The sequence below is a fragment of the Salmo salar genome, chromosome ssa07 (assembly GCF_905237065.1).
Source record: "Salmo salar chromosome ssa07, Ssal_v3.1, whole genome shotgun sequence".
In the NCBI taxonomy this organism is placed as follows: domain Eukaryota; kingdom Metazoa; phylum Chordata; class Actinopteri; order Salmoniformes; family Salmonidae; genus Salmo; species Salmo salar.
The window spans coordinates 55,412,385-55,432,525 of record NC_059448.1 but is presented as its reverse complement, the minus strand read 5'-3'; the positions used below and the strand labels follow the sequence as shown (position 1 = coordinate 55,432,525).

General features: G+C 41.9%; 1 protein-coding gene and 1 long non-coding RNA gene across 2 annotated transcripts; one reads left to right on the top strand and one right to left on the bottom strand.

Moving 5' to 3' along the window:
• Positions 1–681: 681 nt before the first annotated feature.
• LOC106609790 (uncharacterized) lies at positions 682–3,242 on the bottom strand. The gene is made up of 3 exons (XR_001329756.2): positions 3,210–3,242; positions 1,004–1,190; positions 682–769 (listed from the first exon to the last, which is right to left on the bottom strand). It is a non-coding gene; the product is annotated as an uncharacterized lncRNA (long non-coding RNA).
• A 5,879-nt stretch (positions 3,243–9,121) lies between these two features.
• cc107 (Coiled-coil domain-containing protein 107) lies at positions 9,122–13,869 on the top strand. Its single transcript, NM_001146533.1, is given in 6 exon segments — positions 9,122–9,443; positions 9,732–9,964; positions 10,223–10,295; positions 11,512–11,602; positions 12,122–12,231; positions 13,501–13,869. Coding segments are annotated over 6 exon segments (948 nt in total). The 5' UTR covers positions 9,122–9,304; the 3' UTR covers positions 13,803–13,869.
• The last annotated feature ends 6,272 nt before the right edge of the window (positions 13,870–20,141 follow it).

Sequence of the window (20,141 nt, the reverse complement as noted above, 5' to 3'; positions counted from 1 at the left end):
TAAAAGCAGTTGAAAAATGCACAGATTTGATTAGCAGCCTGATCTTAGTGAAGAAACCATCTGGAAAACTAACAGTGTGTATTGATCCGAAACCTCTCAACAAGGTGCTCAAGAGGAGACAATTGAAGACGTGCTGTCAGATCTGAACAGAGCACGCGTGTTCTCTGTGATGTAAAAAACGGATTTTGGCATGTGGAACTGGAGGAGAAATCCAGCTATCTCACCACGTTCTCTACTCCCACGGGACGCTACAGGTGGCTGTGCATGCCAATGGGAATCAGTCCAGCCCCAGAGATCTTTCAGAGGAAGTTGAACCAGGCAATGGAAGGTCTTCCAGTAGTCAAAATCATTGCAGAGGACATCCTGATTGTGGGAGAAGGAGACAACGATGAAGCGGCGACTCTGGACCATGACAAAAACCTGAAAATGCTCCTGGACAGATGCAGGAAGCTCAATATCAAGCTGAATCCGAAAAAGCTGCAGCTCAGGCAGAAGGAAGTGCCCTACATTGTCCACCTGCTAACATCAGAGGGGTTAAAAGAGGACCCAGGAAAAGTGACAGCCATGAAACAGATGCCTAGGCCTACAGATGTGCAAATAGAGCTAAAATGGCAAATAGACTAATTCAAAAGCCATTCAATAACCTTTCAGGTTGAGGAAATGGCAGCTCAACTTACCCAGCTCATCCTGTGTGAAGCTGTTGGGAGGGTTCACATACTGCATAGTTGAGACGTTCAGCTTCCAGTAGTGTTTTGTACATCGGACCGTCCTGTATCAGAAAAACCTTTAAGTCCCATTGAATAGATATGTTATATCTAAGCCTCGGTATTAAAGAGGAAGTTCATGATTTTACCATGTTGATGTTAGATGGTTCCTCAGCCTGAAAGTAGTCTATGGGCCAGGAGAAACTGTAATCCATGGTTCGGTATTCTCTAAACAGCCACTACAAACTCCAGCTATCTTTAGTTGTAGAGTCCTGAACTTCCCCTTTAAGTCTACTTACCTTCCATCTAAGTCCTCTATGTCTTTGATGAACAGGCCTCCTTGGTGTTTGCATTGGTTCTTGCAGGCCTTCAGCTCTCCATTTTCTTAAAGTTGATGCCATCTTTGAGTGAGAACACCGCCTCAGAGTTCAGGGACAGCACTGTCTTTGAAGACTGGGCTGTCATTTGAGTGGTTAAATTGAAGTGCTGATGAGAAAAGTAGAGGAGTATACGTGGATGGTACTCGTAAGAAGAATTTACAGGTGAACAAAACAGAAGTAATAGATAAAGGCAACAAAAAAATCTATCCAGTTTATTACAAGTTGCAACAGGGAGATACTTCCAGCACAGAACCAGAGAAAATGTCTGGCCTTATATCCTAATCAGCAGACAACTGTTCTGTAAACATCAGCCCACGAGGCTTGTGGGAAGTCCAAACAAGTAAGTGACATTGCTACAGAATCACAGTGTTCAGACAATACAATAATAATCAGTGTGTCCTCGGTCCTTGTATCTCCAGTCTGGCATCAAACACTATCAACAGATATGAGTTTATTCCATAATATACAGCATCGAGGCTAGTGACCATCAACCCGAGTATCCCAAACAAAACACTGGAAATCGTGTATTACAGAAAGGGGAAATATATGAATATAAGGTAACACTTTGCTTGACACCTAGTGTCATAACACATTATGACACGGTCATAACCATGTCATACTATGTCATAACAGCTGACATAACCAGTCATAATATGCTCATAACACTGTTACATATGTTTAGACTTGTTGTGACATATAATACGATATTTTATGGGTGGTTATGACACATAAGAGTTTCAAAACCCACAAAACCTACCACTCAAGGCAAAACATTCCATTACACCATAGCCTACATGTCCATAGTATTTTTTTAAAATTGACCATATTAAATTATCATTGTAATTGCGCACAAAATGATGTCAGACATGCACTTACCCCAATGCTCTGTTGCTGATGACTGGGATGAATGCATTTTACATTTACATTTTAGTCATTTAGCAGACGCTCTTATCCAGAGCGACTTAAAGTAGTGAATGCATACATTTCATACATTTTTTTTCTGTGCAAGAGCAGATGCAGGACAAGACATCCTCTTTTTGACAGATGACTGATATAAGGGCATGTACGTGATAGGCCTATCTGGCTTATATGATTATGATGGTCATAATTCTTTATGACAGTGTCATAAAGTGTATTTTCTACAAGTTGTTTAAAATATGATAGAGAGAGAAAGAGCAAGAGACCTGAACCTACATTTTAGACAATAGCACAGATTGAAAGAACCAAACATTATACCGTTATATTTACATGTTCATGGTTAGTTCAAATGACTAAAATCTAGATTCAAACAAATGTCAGTTCCTCTTAGAGTACAGTGACACTTTGGGAACTAAATATTACATGGAATTATCAGGATCGGGAGCAGACCTGGGTACAAATACATGCGTATTTATATTTGAAATACTTATTTTATGTGTGAATATGAGAATTATGTGGTCAAAATTCGCTACCTCTTTTAACATGTCCTACAAATAGCCTACTATCTGAAAAATATTTTCAAATATTGTTTCCAAACACATTCTTCCAAATACTCTAGGAACAAACAGAAAGTGGGTTCAAATGCATAGAGTATTTAAATATTTTTATATTTCAATATTTTCAAATGCAGAAAAATGCTTTTCAAGTGTATTTCCAAATACATTCCAATATTCAACTACTTGTATTTTCAAGTAAGTACTTACTTCGAAATGTCTTTGAAAGTTATTGAAATACCTCAAATTTGAACATGGGTCTGATTAGGAGACTATTTTTTTGGTTGTAAGAGCAATCATCCTCAATTCATAGTTTTTTTTTTATTTCACATATGACTGAAACTCATCCAAAGTTAACTTGTAAACTTGAAATTCAATTAACAGTTTCAGAGTTCACAGAGCTTAATTTGTGTAAACTACCATGAGCAAAATATATAAATTGGCTAAATGTTTTAATGCTATTAAGTGCTATCCTCTGGGAATACAATGTACATCTCGCTGTATATGTTCGTTGCGAAATAAATGAAATTCAATATTACAAAGAATTTATCTGTTAAACAACTATTGTCTGTCACCTTTAAACATTGTACATTTCTTAATAGTCACAACATAGCAAATATTAAGAGAGAATCATAAATAATAAAGAGCATTACCTTGTGCAGACTGTCATGTTGACTTGACACTTTGGAATTTGAAGTTTAGACCCAGATGAGTCTTTCTTTGTGCATTTGCATTGAGCAGTGAACGAATTGTTGGTACTTAACAAGAAGAAACAAGTGTTTGCCTCAGGAAATCCACTCGAAAGAAAAGAGGTACAGAGAGAGATGAAGAAAGAGATAAAAAAGGTGAGATGCCAGTACAAGGATAAGGTGCAACAGATAATGTCACAGGGAGACTCTGCAGTACAAGTATAAGGTGCAACAGATAATGTCACAGGGAGACTCTCCAGTACAAGGATAAGGTGCAACAGATAATGTCACAGGGAGACTCTCCAGTACAAGGATAAGGTGCAACAGATAATGTCACAGGGAGACTCTCCAGTACAAGGATAAGGTGCAACAGATAATGTCACAGGGAGACTCTCCAGTACAAGGATAAGGTGCAACAGATAATGTCACAGGGAGACTCTCCAGTACAAGGATAAGGTGCAACAGATAATGTCACAGGGAGACTCTCCAGTAGAAGGATAAGGTGCAACAGATAATGTCACAGGGGGACTCTGCCTGGATGGGCATTAAGAATATGGCAAATGCCCCCTTCAAAGGGAGGCAACGTATCGATCCCCGCCCGGATGAGAGGGTGTGCCTCTCTACAGCCAATGAACTAATCAAGTTATTCACCCGCCCTGAAGCAGGGGGCGGCCCCGCTCCCCCTTCCTGTGTGAAGGAGGATGTCATGGCAACCGAGAGCGCCCATGTCAGCAATGAGGAAGTAGGACCAGTGTTCAAAAGCACCGGAGCACGAAAGAGCCCGGGGCCTGATAACATAAGTGGTCGTGTCTTGAAACACTGTTCCACTCAGCTGAGAGGTGTCTTCTGCAGTGTCTTCTGCTCTTCTTCTAGCGGTCCCTGGATACATTGGAAATTCCATCTCTATGGAAAAAAATCTATTATTATACCTGTCTCAAAAACCTCTCATCCATCTGCATCAAATGACTACAGACCTGTGTCTCTTACCTCTATCTTGATTAAATCTCTTAGAAAGATCATCAAGACATACATCATCAACACCACCAGACACCTTCTTGACCCCCTCCAATTTGCACACCGGTCAGTGAGAGGAACAGATGATGCCAACCTCTAGCTTTTACATCTGGTGAACATGCATTTGGAGGGCAGTAAAACCCATGTGTGTATCATGGTCACAGATTTCTCCTCAGCATTTAACACAATTAATCCATTGGTCCTCGCGGACAGACTGAGAGGAGACTTCGGACTTGATGCAATGCTTATCACATGGATCACCAACTTCCTAACTGATAGGTCTCAGCAGGTACGAGTTGGCAACACACTCTCTGAGGTGCGCACTGCTTCAGTTAGAACCCCCCAGGGCAGTGTTCTTTCACCAGTACTATACATACTGTATACAGACAGCTGCCGGAGCCAGTTCCCAGGCCGCCACCTGATCAAATATGCTGACGACACTTTGTTCACTCTACTTGAAGGGGATAAGACAGAGCCCGGCCGGCTCTGAATGATTTTAATGTTTGGTTTGAGTCATCCCATCTAAAATTAAATACATAAAAAAAACAAAGGACTTGGTGATTGACTTTCAAAGGAACACGACTATGCACACACCATCGCTGATCCATTGTGAGCCCATTGAAATAGTGGAGGAGTACAAATACCTTGGGCTAGTCACTGACAACAAGCTGTCCTGGGATCAGTGTACTGGCGCTATTTTGAAGAAAGGCCAACAGAGACTGTATTTCATACGGAAACTGTACTTTTCTAATGTTGATCTAACCATCATGGTTCTCTATTATAAATCATTCATTGAGAGCATTCTGTCCTACTACTTGACCTGCTGGTTTGGGAATATCAAAGTTGCATAGAAAAATAGGTTCTGAAAGATAGTCAGGACTTGCAGGAAAATCATGGGGCAGCAACAGCAGGAACTGTCATCTCTCTACCTGGGCAGAGCCCTCCAGAAGGCTAATAAAATAGCGGTTGACTCTTCCCATCCATTCCACTCCGTATACCAGCTCCTTCCCTCTGGATGCAGGTACAGACTACTGAAAGTTAAAAAAAATAGGGCCAAGTACTTTTATTCCAAATGCAATTCTGCAACTTAATAAAATATTGGATTAATTGCACTTGGCACTTGCACTATGAAACTGCACTTACCCTGCCTAATTGCTTGGAAATATCCTTTGATATTTTTTAAAAATGTTTTAAATGTGATATATTTTATGACTGCTGCAAAATAAATTGCCCCTCTGGGGACATTAAGGTTTTCTGAATCTGAATGTATTACTATACAAAAGTGACATCATTGTGTAACAAATTATCTTGAAATCCAGAAAGTGAACAAACATGTTCTTCTTCTTTTTTTTAAATGAACAGAAACAAGAGCATCTTTTAACATCAAGTACTTTAGGAGAAAAACATTTTGTTCAAGAATTAAATAGCCTGTATATAATAACTGTGACACAAAGTAAAAGGAAATAGATTAAGACAAAAAGGTCAATAGGGGTGTTAGTTATGCACTAGTACTAGCTGTGTGTGTGTGTGTGTGTGTGTGTGTGTGTGTGTGTGTGTGTGTGTGTGTGTGTGTGTGTGTGTGTGTGTGTGTGTGTGTGTGTGAATGCTCATGGAACAGGTGTTTGACCTAGGTGTGTGTGTGCTCACGGGATAGGTTTTGTGACTTGCCTCAAGCTATTTTATGTTTTCCACATGACTGGCTGGTGTCATGAAGCAGTGCCTGACATGCAGGGAAGTATTGAAGGTTGTGAATTAAAAGTAGTAGTGGTAGTAATAGGGTTGTCATTAGCTATGGGTTAGTTAAAGTGAGTTGTTTTGGGGTGGTTTGTAGGTGTGGAGTTATTATAATGGGTTATAATGGAGTAGTATTGTAGGCTAGAGTGAGTACTATAACATTATAAGCCATAGAATGTCTTTTTAAGCTCTCAAAATGTTTTAGTTTCAACAACCTGTAAGTTCTGTGGCAGCGATTTCAGTTAAGAATGTTGAAGCCTGCATTCCATCTTTGAAATGAATGGGGATACAACAAGCGTTACAGTGTATAAAGTATGAATGGTTGCAAAAATCTGTGTTGAAGCAATCTAAGTTCAGTCAGTCTGCACATTTCAGCGTGGTTATAGTTGAAAGAGTATAAATGGTATCAAAAACCTGTATGTAAGCAACCTATTCCAGAGATGTCTGTCACCAGTCTGTAGCCCTAATTATCTATCACCTTCTCCAAAGGGCCCGTGGGTTTGATGATAAAGAGTCAGGTTACATTCAAATTCCTTTCTGTAGTTAATCCTTCCAAGTAGCAGCTATCAGATTTTCTTGTATTTACTTCTATTGTGAGTTGGCCAAGTAGTGCAGGGGAACATCCTGACTGGATTTGGATTTGGGCGAAATTCAATATTATTAAATCATCCTGTTAAAATGTTCTAAGATATCATAATTAAACAATGTGCGATCTAGGACTATTGTTAACAAAGAAGTGGATGAACTAGTTTTGTGTGTGTGTGTGTGTGTGTGTGTGTGTGTGTGTGTGTGTGTGTGTGTGTGTGTGTGTGTGTGTGTGTGTGTGTGTGTGTGTGTGTGTGTGTGTGTTTTCACTCCAGGTCAATGGGTGGCAGTAACATTCACTAGGTTAACTCAACTCCAGTAACTGAAGAAGCCGCATTAATAAACATATTCTCAATCAAGGAAGTCACACAATAAGAGCTGTTAATCTTGCGTTTATGGTCATGTTGCAGCAGTGTGTAGGAAGGAGGTGAGTAGGAAACTTGTGCCAGCACAGAGGGAGGGATAGGCCAACGAGTGATTTATGCTTCAGTAAGGTTGGCTTCTTAGCGTTCATATCAATGGTTATCAACTGTACCACAGAAATGAAACGTAAATCACAGAAAATAGATGTTGTGGTGGCAGCTGCAGAGACATATTTGGCTATATGAAATGTGACTTCAGAAGAGTTCCAGGGTGTGTTGAGGGCTGGTGTCCCGTCCTCCCAGGCCGTTGGCATGGTGCAGGAGCAGATAGGGTGAAAGTAGTGGAATGGGGCAGTGGGTTTTTAATGAGTGTAGGTGGTGGTGTCTAGGGCTAGATTTCACATCCTTAGAGGAAGAGGACTAATGAAGGTAATAATGTAAAAAATATATAAACGCACCGTGCAACGATTTCCAAGATTTGACTGAGTTACAGTTCATAAGGAAATCAGTCAATTGAAATAAATAAATTAGGCCCTAATCTATGGATTTCACATGACTGGGGATGCAGATATGCATCTGTTGGTCACAGATACCTTTAAAAAAAAAAAAGCCATGGGCGTGGATCAGAGAAGCAGTCAGGATCTGTTCTGACCACAATTTGCCTCACGCAGCGCAACACATCTCATTCGCATCGAGTTGATCAGGATGTTGATTGTGGCCTGTGGAATGTAGTCCAACTCCTCTTCAATGGCTGTGTGAAGTTCAGCTTCCAGGAATTATGTGCTGATCCTTGTGACATGGGGCCATGCAGTGTGATGCTGTGATGACGAGGTGATGGCGGCAGATGAATGGCATGATAATACATTGGTGGAAAAGCTACCCAATTGTCATACTTGAGTAAAGATACCTTAATAGAAAATGACTCAAGTAAAAGTGAGTCACCCAATAAAATACTACTTGAGTAAAAGTCTAAAAGTATTTGGTTTTAAATATACTTAACTATCAAAAGTAAATGTAATTGCTAAAATATACTTAATTATCAAAAGTAAAAGTACAAATAATTTCAAATTCCTTATAATAAGCATACTAGATGGCACCGTTCATTGTTATTTTTATTTACTGGAAAGCCAGGGGCACACTCCAACACTCAGACATAATTTACAAATTAAGTGTCTTTAGTGAGTCCTCCAGATCAGAGCAGTAGGGATGACCAGGGAGGTTCTCTTGATAAGCGCGTGAATTGGACCATTTTCCTGTCCTGCTAAGCATTCATAATGTAACGAGTACTTTTGGGTGTCAGGGAAAATGTGAGTAAAAAGTACATTTCTTTAGAAATGTAGTTAAGTAAAAATATAAATAGTAAACTACTTGAGTAATACTTTTAAGTATTCTTACTTAAGTACTTTACACCACTGGGCCTCAGGATCTCATCACGGTACCTTTGTGCATCGAAATTGCAATCGATAAAATGCAATTGCTTAAGCCTGTCCATACCTTAACCCCACCGCCACCATGGTGCACTTTGTTAACATCCACAAACCCCTCACCCACACGACGCCATACATATGGTCTGCAGTTGTGAGGCCGGTTGGACACACTGCCAAATTCTCTAAAACGATGTTGGAGGCGACTTATGGTAGAGAAATTCACTTTCAATTATCTGGCAACATCGCTGGTGGACATTCCTGCAGTCAGCATGCCAATTGCACACTCCCTCAAAACTTGAGACATTTGTTTGAGACATTTGTGGCATGTTTTGTGTGACAAAACTGCATATTTTAGAGTGGCCTTTTATTTTCCCCAGCACAAGGTGCACCGGTGTATTGAGCATGTTTTTTAATCAGCTTATTGACATGCCATACCTGTCAGGTGGATGGATTATCTTGGCAAAGGAGAAACCCCTCCTCTGTTAACTAACAGGGATTTAAACAAATGTGTGCACAAAAGTTGAAACTTGTTGTGCTTACGGAACATTTCTGGGATCTTTTAATTCAGCTCATGAAACATGGGACCGACACTTTACATGTTGCATATATATTTGTATCAGAATAGATAGGCCGTGACTGGCCTCACACTCCAGTACAATAGGAGGCGGTGTATACACCTAAAAGTTGGATGCGATCCGTCAACCAAATCCTGAAGAAGATGACGAAGAAGAAGCAGCTGTTTATCTTCAGTCAGCACCGTTCATATGTACCTCAATAGTCAGCACAGGATTTACGTGGTTTTCAGCTTGAAGTGGCAATGAGTCAGTTTCCCTTCTGCGTAATAGCCTAGAAACGCTAAAGATTCGGTGTTGCACGTCTGGACCAAAGGCTCCGGTTGATTTCGTCGCTGTTCTGGTGCTTTACGGTGCAGAAGGATATGGTTTTCTCATCGTCCCAGCAAGTGGTTGTCGCATTTACGGCGGTGTTGTTTGCGTTTGTGGTGTTCCCTAGAATGTTCGGCGTAGGATCCGGAGCGAAGGAAACAAGAGGTTTTGATGCTCGCTACAACAGAAAAGGTAGCATGAATTTTAAAATAGTATTTGAATTGGCAATGTGACTGCACCGTCATATTGTGTAGGCCTAGCCTATGCAATGTGTTGCTCCTGCCGTGGCATATTTGTTTAGTAGCCTCACGTTTTACTATGTTCAAAATTGTCAAACTTATTTAAAACAAGATATCTGTCTATTTGCAAAAGTGTGCAACATCGTAGCCTCTTAAGGATTTAGCAATAAGACAACTGTCATGAATAGGCCTGTTCATCATAATCATCACCATCGTCTAATTCTGTCACGTTATTTCTCAGCGGGACCAGGACCAGGACCAGGTGCAGTGAGAGGGCAGCCGGTCAACAAGAACACGCCTGGCTCCATGAACAAAGCTCAGACCCTGGAGAACATGCAGCAGATGAAGGTGATGATGGAGCAGGAGATGAAGGGTGACAAATACAAAACCAACAGCAACAAGGGCTACGTGTTCACGCTGATGCCGCTCTACGCCATCGGAGTCGGCCTCTTTGCAGCGTACAAATTTCTGAAGGTATAGGCTGGAGCAGGAATTCCACCATCGAAAAACGTTGTAGCAGTGATGATTGTGATGGGGTTGCTTGGGGATATCTAAACATGCATGCATGCAGACACAGACAGACAGACAGACAGACAGCGGGATTGGAGTAAAGTTGATTGCTAATCAGAGCAAACGTGATTGTGTGAACTATGGTAATACTGTCAGTCTGAGCCTGAGTGGACTAAACACACATACGGCTCAGACTTTTGATATCTCCCTTCTATCTCTAAGATCAAGTCTGCAGATGACTCCCAAGCCCAAAAGAATAAGGATGCCAAAGGTCCCAAGAAGTCGGAGGAGACAGGTGTGTGCTGTGTCCATGTGGTGTACCACAAGAGTCTGTTTGCATACCTATGTTTATCTTACCCATCATGCAGATGCTTTTTTACATGGTGGTGGTTTGTCTCTTTCCATAGAGAACCAGCTGTTTGTTTTACATGGTGGCTTTGTCTCCTTCCATAGAGAACCAGCTGTTTGTTTTACATGGTGGCTTTGTCTCCTTCCATAGAGAACCAGCTGTTTGTTTTACATGGTGGCTTTGTCTCCTTCCATAGAGAATCAGCTGTTTGTTTTACATGGTGGCTTTGTCTCCTTCCATAGAGAACCAGCTGTTTGTTTTACATGGTGGCTTTGTCTCCTTCCATAGAGAACCAGCTGTTTGTTTTACATGGTGGCTTTGTCTCCTTCCATAGAGAACCAGCTGTTTGTTTTACATGGTGGCTTTGTCTCCTTCCATAGAGAACCAGCTGTTTGTTTTACATGGTGGCTTTGTCTCCTTCCATAGAGAACCAGCTGTTTGTTTTACATGGTGGCTTTGTCTCCTTCCATAGAGAACCAGCTGTTTGTTTTACATGGTGGCTTTGTCTCCTTCCATAGAGAACCAGCTGTTTGTTTTACATGGTGGCTTTGTCTCCTTCCATAGAGAACCAGCTGTTTGTTTTACATGGTGGCTTTGTCTCCTTCCATAGAGAATCAGCTGTTTGTTTTACATGGTGGCTTTGTCTCCTTCCATAGAGAACCAGCTGTTTGTTTTACATGGTGGCTTTGTCTCCTTCCATAGAGAATCAGCTGTTTGTTTTACATGGTGGCTTTGTCTCCTTCCATAGAGAACCAGCTGTTTGTTTTACATGGTGGCTTTGTCTCCTTCCATAGAGAACCAGCTGTTTGTTTTACATGGTGGCTTTGTCTCCTTCCATAGAGAATCAGCTGTTTGTTTTACATGGTGGCTTTGTCTCCTTCCATAGAGAATCAGCTGTTTGTTTTACATGGTGGCTTTGTCTCCTTCCATAGAGAATCAGCTGTTTGTTTTACATGGTGGCTTTGTCTCCTTCCATAGAGAATCAGCTGTTTGTTTTACATGGTGGCTTTGTCTCCTTCCATAGAGAATCAGCTGTTTGTTTTACATGGTGGCTTTGTCTCTTTCCATAGAGAATCAGCTGTTTGTTTTACATGGTGGCTTTGTCTCTTTCCATAGAGAACCAGCTGTTTGTTTTACATGGTGGCTTTGTCTCCTTCCATAGAGAATCAGCTTACAGAGCTGGAGCAGCGGCTAGCGCAAACAGAGAAGATGCTCAACTCCATTCTCACCCAACTTGACCCATTGACAAGTTGGTAAGTAAGCCAACTGACCTGACCCATAAACCACTGAGCTCCAGTTTGTCTTCTGTTTCTGTGTAATATTGCTCAGTAAATAATACCCCATGTAAATAAATACATGTCCGTCGTGATTAAGAGCAGTTTATCCAGACCAGGTAGTAATAGCAGTTATTAGGGGACGTTGCATGGTCTTGATAAACTGTTGACACTATTGACTCTGCTGAATCTAAGAGGGTTTATGGTAATAGACTCTGTGGTGTGTTGACTAGGCACCAAATAGGAGATTGTCTTACCGAAGCACATTTCTGTATCAACTGGGTGTTGGGTGAAGTGGACCCTAGGGCCTAGACCTCGATTATTTTTTAGTCTCAGTTTGGCATTTCCCTGACTAATGGTTAAGGTTAGGATTGGGGAAGCTGATCCTAGATCTGTCCCTAGAGAAACTTCATCCCGGAGCTATAAACTGAACCTGCGTTTCCCAGAGGTCTGTCCTCAGTGACCCTGCTCTCTCCTGGCCATTTCGCTCCTCTCCAGTGTCAAGTCTGTGGCCCAGGAACAGAAGAACGAGATCATGTCCCAACTCCAGTCCATCCGCCACCTGATGAAGAAGAGAGGCATGGACTGCCCACCCCTTAACATTGAAGGTATGTGGCCCCACCTCCTGCTGGGACATGTTCATTAGGCACCAAATGGAAGAAAACAGACAAATAGGGACTACTTTGGGTTTCATTTATCAAAGGTGCGTACGCAAAACAAAAAGACTAAACCTTACGTTCTGCAAGTTTTTTCCCCGCTGTGGTTGGTATTTATCATATTTGAACTTGACAGGAAAGTGTACGTATCTCCACACACACCTCAGACTCTGCCTACACACAACTTCTAGTCGTTGAAGAATTGTATTGCAAGCAAATATTGTTATTTTGTGGAAGCTGCGTTGCTTGGTGACACTGTAATTACTGTAATTACTAACAATGCTGATAAACACGAAGCGTAATGATGAAACAGATTTTCCGTTGGTAAGGAGATCGCTGGGCTTGTATATTTATTATGCAAATCAATCATATTGCAGGACATCTGTCCTTTTCTGACGTGAATGGTTTATTCCTGCTACAATAGGACAAATAATTACCTTTCAATAGTTAAGCTACCTGACAGGAAATAGACTGGCAGCCTAGGCTATTTCAAGTATTTAACAGTAGGCTATGGAGTATTACCGTGCAGGAGTGTGACCTCATAACATGTTTCATCTCAGAGCCTATACCAAGGCAGGAGATAGAAACATAATATTGAACAACAGTTGGTCTTTTGTGTTGAAGCAGTGTGGGCTGTAGCACTTAGTTTAACATTTCTCAAATAGACAGTCAATCTTGCGGAATTCGCAGTTTGGGTCTCGCATGTTTAGTTTGAAAAAGTCACTGTAAAAAGATTAAAACATTCTGGCAACACCTCCACAATTTGTTGCGTACGCAAATTCTAGGATCTCCACGTGCCCAGAATTAGTTTGAAATTCAGCACAATTGATAAATGAGGCCCCTGGATAAAAATAAACTATTTTGTTTTCCGTTGCAAGAAAAAAAAAGACACATTTTAAATGTATTCTGTCGTGTTCCCTATTTGATATTACTCTGGTTTTCTTGGTATGGTATCCAAAATGGGCCAGGTTGTAGCACCTCTCTCTCCTGAATGGTTTGGCATTCAGCTCCAAAAAGTAACTTTCTGACTATTTTTTTTACAGTGAACAAACACATTTTTGGGGGGGCTAAATGAGCTGGGCAGCCAGTCACACACCCCATCATACATGATCCACATGAGCAGTATTGACATCATGACTCAAACACACCATCCTGAAATGGGGTGTCTATTTGCGGTGACTGTGGCGCACGGTCGCAACTTTTCCCTTTTCTGTCTTTCAGAGCCGCAGTGCGAGAGGAACCTGGATGACCTCATCGAGTCTCTGGCAGCCCACAGCGACACCTCGCCAGAGGTGGTCGCTCCTGCGGAAGACGATCAAAGTGGTGTCGTGAAAGAGGAGGAGCCAGTCCACCACCAGCAGCACCCTGAATCCAAGGATGAGTACTCAGCGACCGATGCTGAGGAGGACATGCCCTCCTTGGACGATTCTTGTGAGACAAACATTGAGGACATGGGCCTTGCCCAGAGCATTCCAGAAGAAATGCCTACAACTGGGCTCAGACGACGTAACAGGCTGGAATGAACAGGAAAAAAAGGGGGTTGTTTTAAACTGTACATGAATAAAGCCATACATGTATTTTCTCATTCTTAATGGCACTACTGCAGTCTGTTCAATAATGCTCTTGCTTTTGGCTCGCAGTTGAATAAGAAAGGGCAGCTATCAATGTGAAAGGATTTTGTCCAAGGTTGTGTGTGATAAAGGTATTTTTCTGTGCCATCCCTTAAAGCATAGCAGATCCCTGGCTAGGCCTATGTGTAGGGTTAGGGCTTACTCCTGACAAATAAAATCCCCAGAAGCCTAACTCCATATAACCTTTGACTTAGGTCTGGAGGTTTTCCTTGTCAGACCCCAAGTATGAGGCCTGAGTTTTCCATCCTTGAACCAAACGTTAGTATGTAAGGCACCTGTAAATGTGTTTTCATCACGTGACTGCTGCTTGGAAACCCTGTACATCTCATTATATGCTACCATCTTTTAGAAAGGGTCATTACGGCCCTAAATATAAAGACTCCAAAGTGTGTGTTGTTATGCAATCTTGCAACTGCAATCCGTACGTCATAGAATAGTCAAAATAATACAAAATGTCAAACATAGTTAACTATAAATACCTACATTTAGTTTTTTTCTACTACGTACTCGAGTCTACCAGATACAAGTGCACGCTTGTGACGTTTGGCTTGTGGTATGATTTGCCTGTTTTCAGACATCTTATGCATGTGTTTTTTTTTCTGCAACTGATCTTGAATGTCCTGGTGAATACAACTGCATGAGTTATCTTACTAGAGGGAGATGCAGGACAATCATGAATGTATTGATGATGTAGTCTAAATCAGGGCTCTCCAACCCTGTTCCTGGAGAGTTACTGTCCACTGGGTTTCTATCCAACCCTGTTCCCGGAGAGCTACTGTCCACTGGGTTTCTCTCCAACTCTGTTCCTGGAGAGCTACTGTCCACTGGGTTTCTCTCCAACTCTGTTCCTGGAGAGCTACTGTCCAGTGGGTTTCTCTCCAACCCTGTTCCTGAAGAGCTACTGTCCACTGGGTTTCTCTCCAACTCTGTTCCTGGAGAGCTACTGTCCAGTGGGTTTCTCTTCAACCCTGTTCCTGAAGAGCTACTCTCCAGTAGGTTTCTCTCCAACCCTGTTCCTGAAGAGCTACTGTCCACTGGGTTTCTCTCCAACCCTGTTCCTGAAGAGCTACTGTCCAGTGGGTTTCTCTCCAAACCTGTTCCTGGAGAGCTACTGTCCACTGGGCTTCTCTCCAACCCTGTTCCTGGAGAGCTACTGTCCAGTGGGTTTCTCTCCAACCCTGTTCCTGGAGAGCTACTGTCCACTGGGTTTCTCTCCAACCCTGTTCCTGGAGAGCTACTCTCCACTGGGTTTCTATCCAACCCTGTTCCCGGAGAGCTACTGTCCACTGGGTTTCTCTCCAACCCTGTTCCCGGAGAGCTACTGTCCACTGGGTATCTCTCCAACCCTGTTCCTGGAGTGCTACTCTCCAGTGGGTTTCTCTCCAACCCTGTTCCTGAAGAGCTACTGTCCAGTGGGTTTCTCTCCAACCCTGTTCCTGGAGAGCTACTGTCCACTGGGCTTCTCTCCAACCCTGTTCCTGGAGAGCTACTGTCCAGTGGGTTTCTCTCCAACCCTGTTCCTGGAGAGCTACTGTCCAGCGGGTTTCTCTCCAACCCTGTTCCTGAAGAGCTACTGTCCACTGGGTATCTCTCCAACCCTGTTCCTGGAGTGCTACTCTCCAGTGGGTTTCTCTCCAACCCTGTTCCTGGAGAGCTACTCTCCAGTGGGTTTCTCTCCAACCCTGTTCCTGGAGAGCTACTCTCCAGTGGGTTTCTCTCCAACCCTGTTCCTGGAGAGCTACTCTCCAGTAGGTTTCTCTGCAACCCTGTTCCTGGAGAGCTACTCTCCAGTGGGTTTCTCTGCAACCCTGTTCCTGGAGAGCTACTGTCCAGTAGGTTTCTCTGCAACCCTAATCTAGTACACGTGATCCTAATAATTATCTGGTTGATAAGGGGAATCCAGTTAGGTTCCCACAAACCCGTTTTAACTATCGGAGGGTAGCTCTTCAGGAGCAGAGTTGGAGAACCCTGGTCTGAATTAATTTGCGTTCTATTCGGGCTTTTGTCCAGTTTTGTAGTTCAGATTAAGCACTATATGTGTATTTAGCCAACACAACCATGCAATTTGCTCTTTTATATTTCTTTCCTTTTAAGTATTTTATGTTATCTATTGTTGACTGTAGTTAACACAGAAGTTAGCCTCTGGTTAGCACCAACCCAGTGAAACTACAGGATAGAACAGAAATCAAATAATCTCATTGGTTTCATCTTAAATTGCACCCTACCTATTCCCTATATAGTAGGCCTCTGGTCAAAAGTAGTGCACTATGTAGGGAATATGGTGACGTGAACTGTGTAGTAATACTGTACCAGCAATCAAATAATCATGTCTGTGTAGAAATGCTCTACCACAAGACTTTTCAAAACACTGACAAATATCTTGTCTTGTGATTAACTATAGCTTTGGAGCAAATATTTAGCGAACACACAATTCATATATCTTGAAACTATAGAAACACTGCGATGTTTGTCTCCTGTTTGAGAGGTCATTTGTCGACTAACTCTATTTATTTTGTATAGCTGTGCTCTTGGGTATGCATAACTGAGGAACCTTGAAAGATGGGAGAAAATGTTCCACTCCTTACTAGAAAATAAAGGTGCTATGTGGCAACCCCTTTTTTTGTGAATATTTACTCCATTTCATGAATCTATTTGATGGATTGATTTGATTTGCAGTATCATTCATACCTCAGGCTGACTTGTGGATGAATGAGCTAAGCACAAGAGAGCTTTAAGTCAAAAACCTACCCACAGCAGGCAGTGGATATCTACTGCTATAATTCCACTGAGAAAAGAGCAGTCAGACTGCACTTTGTAATGGCCCTCTGTATACAGAAGATGGCGGTAGAGGAACACAATACTTCAATGCAATTCCCCAGAAGAATCTTTGTCAGACGCTCAATACTTTTAGACCTGCTTGTATCTGAGCAAAATCAAAATGTCAGTTCACATGTAAAACATTTAAACTATTTCCTCTCTACATTGAGAGAGATCACAAATAGTCTGACCGTTGCCTTATATAACAGTATATGCCTCTAACCAGACACTGTTATCCAAAGCACCTTACACTTTGTGTATGTCATTCCCTGCAGGAGTTGAACCCACAACCTAATCCTGGATGTTGCTTGCTTCATGCTCTTACCAACTGAGCTATATAGCAGTCAGAACCGCATTGCCTTGACTGAATGTCAGACAAACACTTCAAAAATAATTGACCAGATGTTTTAGCAAGAGGGAAGACATTTTTAAAGAAACATTAAAATCCCTAAATAATATCCTGAAGCTATATTAGCTAGACATGTACTGTATACTTGTAGCTTAATTGTGAAGGTTCACAGTCATTCACCACAAATTAATATGCCTCTTTTAATTAGCAGAACGTAACTCAGTTTCCATCTAATCAGGTCCAAATTTACCCCAGAGATTCAACTGACTTTCACTGCAATACCCGAGCTTGTCAATTAGTTAAATAAAGTTAAATTACACTCAGTGGCAGCAAAGGGAGTCCTTTCACATGTAACCAGTGCTATGATACCAGGGCCGTGTTCATCAGGCACCAAATGTTTTGAGTTACATGCCGTATTGAACGCAACCCTGTGGTTCTGCTTGTTGTGGTCCTCTTTTCCACACCCACTAAACCCTGTAAGGAAACTACAGGTTAATAGCTCAACTGACGTCATTTGACATGTAGGGTTCAAATCACTTTCCAAACTTGAATAATGCATAAGAATATGCTGTTTAGCCTAAGGCTGTGTTTACACAGCCACCCTAAGAACCCAAAACTGATTTTCATCCTATATCCAGCCTTTTTTTCTGAAAGTCCACACTCAGATTTACATGTGACCCATATCAGATTTGCGTATTCACACTAATGTAGGCTCTGAACCAGCACACAGATGCAATGTTCATTTTAAATGTTGGGGTGGTTGTCACGGTAACAGAAGGTACTGTGCAAAAAAAACACACAAAAGAGCACTTCGGAGCAAAAACATCTGATCTGAGCTTCCGGACAGAGGTCGCATATGGAGGATGGGGTTTGTATCAGGATTGGTGCTATAAATCGGAAGTCAAAAGATCAGATTCCATGTGTTTTTGTTGTTGTTGCTGTTTACACATTAGGGAGAAGTTCAAATAGGTATCAGATATGCAGAAGATCTGAATTGGGCTGCCTGTGTAAACTCAGCCTAATAGTGGCAGAAGATAGTCACCAAACGGAAGCAAACTATACCAAAACCCTTCCTAATTTGGGTTGTGTCCAGAAGTTTATTGTGATGGTTCACTCAAACTGTCTTAGTATTTGTTTGTTTAATAGTCCACTGTTAATACGATCCCAAACAGTTTTGCATGTCAGTAGTCAAGTTTTCAAGATGGAGCACTTTCAGCCTGACGTTCAGTGGTCCTGTGGGTACACAACTTTTAATCGTTATTCCTTTGTCTGCCAATTTACACTAAGCCTGTAGTCTAGGACCCCTGAGACTGAGTAAAGTCCTGAACGTTTCTCAAATGGCTGGTTTCCCAGACACAGATGAAGCCTAGTCCTGGACTAACCCATTTTTATGGAGATTCTCAATTGACCATGTTTTTTAGTCCAGGACAAGGCTTCATCTGTATCCTGGAAACCAGCACATGGTGTTTGCTGAAGCTCTGTGTGGTCTAAAGACACCCATTGTCTGCCAGGGTATTGTCTTGCACTAGTTTGCAATGTAGTCTTTCCTTGATTCTTTGTGTCCTCTCTCCACCTTTATCGTGGAGGACGAACAGAGAACTGTAGATGCTTGTTCATTGGACATCTTAAATGTCAGCAAGCTAGTCCACTGGGAGAGAGAGAGAGCAGGGAGAGCTCACGATCTGGGATAAAATTAGGATAGGCCGAACAGGACGGCACAAAAAGTTCATGCTGAAATGACGGCAAGGAGGTTGTGTGTTTGTGTGTGTGTTCAGGAACACTGCATCTCAGCCTTCACAAGGTCACTTTCTCATAGTTCTGTGAAAGTGTTAGCTGATGTTTGAAAAGGCTTCCTATTGGCAAGGCTTTGCCGATTCAGTAAGCGCTCAGGACTTTGTATAGAATGAATCGCTTCTTAACAGCCTTCTCTATCACAATTGTAACCAATTATCTTTCATTTTCACCCTCAGAGCCAAACTTGTCAAACTCTTTTGAACAAAATGCATTTTTTGATAAGGCTAATATCCATGAAAACCTTTTAGTTTCCTGACTATAATAATATCTTTGGTCAAATGGGAGTAGCTTACAGTGAACAAAACCCACTAGTGGTCCTTATGCTGGACGTGAGCCATGTTACAATTCCCATCAAGTGGGTTAACCCTGTCAGCGCGATGTGTATGGTGTTTGCCTTTCAAGCCAGCGACCTTTCAAGCCAGCTTCCCTACCCTGCAGTTTGCTATGCTGGTGTCAGAAGTGGGATGGCGGCTTTGAAGCCATCGGAGAGCACAGCCCGGATGTGTGAGGAGGCTGAGCAGTTGAAGCACGGGGACGTGCCTTCCTGTTCGGAGGGGGCAGTGTAGCGATCCTCGCTATATATGAGCCATGTCACAATTCCCACCAAGTGGCTTAACCCTTTTGGCGCAATGAGTGTTTGCTTTTCACGCCAGCGACCCGGGTTCACTTCCCTGCCCCGCCATTCGCTACAATACTATGGCTCCTTGCTCTTGAAGAAAGTATCTTGTTGCCATAGCTCCTTGACAAATGTTAAATGTTAGCTAAGTGCTGCTATCTGTTCTGTTTTTGTATCAGGCCTGATTTGACACATTCAGACTAGTGCCATTTGAATGTGTCTTAGTTGATTTGCTCTGAAAAGATTAATTTGTCTGAACTGTGTAAAATAAGCTGTGAGTACCACACAATGGAAGGTCAAACATTAGCCATTAAGCTAAGCTAGTTGAAGGGTATTTTTAGGAAATGTCTCTACTCATACGAACCCCCTCCTAGTTTTATGAAAATGTAATCTTTCTGAAAGATTTTCATTATATTGTTTATATTAGCTGCTTAAGTTATAGTTGATTCAGATGAAATATATCCATGAAATAGATATTAGGCCTACTAGACAGAGAGGGTGGGTAGACCAGAGACATATATTTAAAGAGTTTGGACATTGTGCTTTCTGCATCTAAATGTGCCTCTGGGGTAGAATATGGCTTAAAATATGAAAAAATTATTGTGTAAAAATTGGACTTGCACTTGAACCCAAATGCATTCAAACCCAGGCTGCA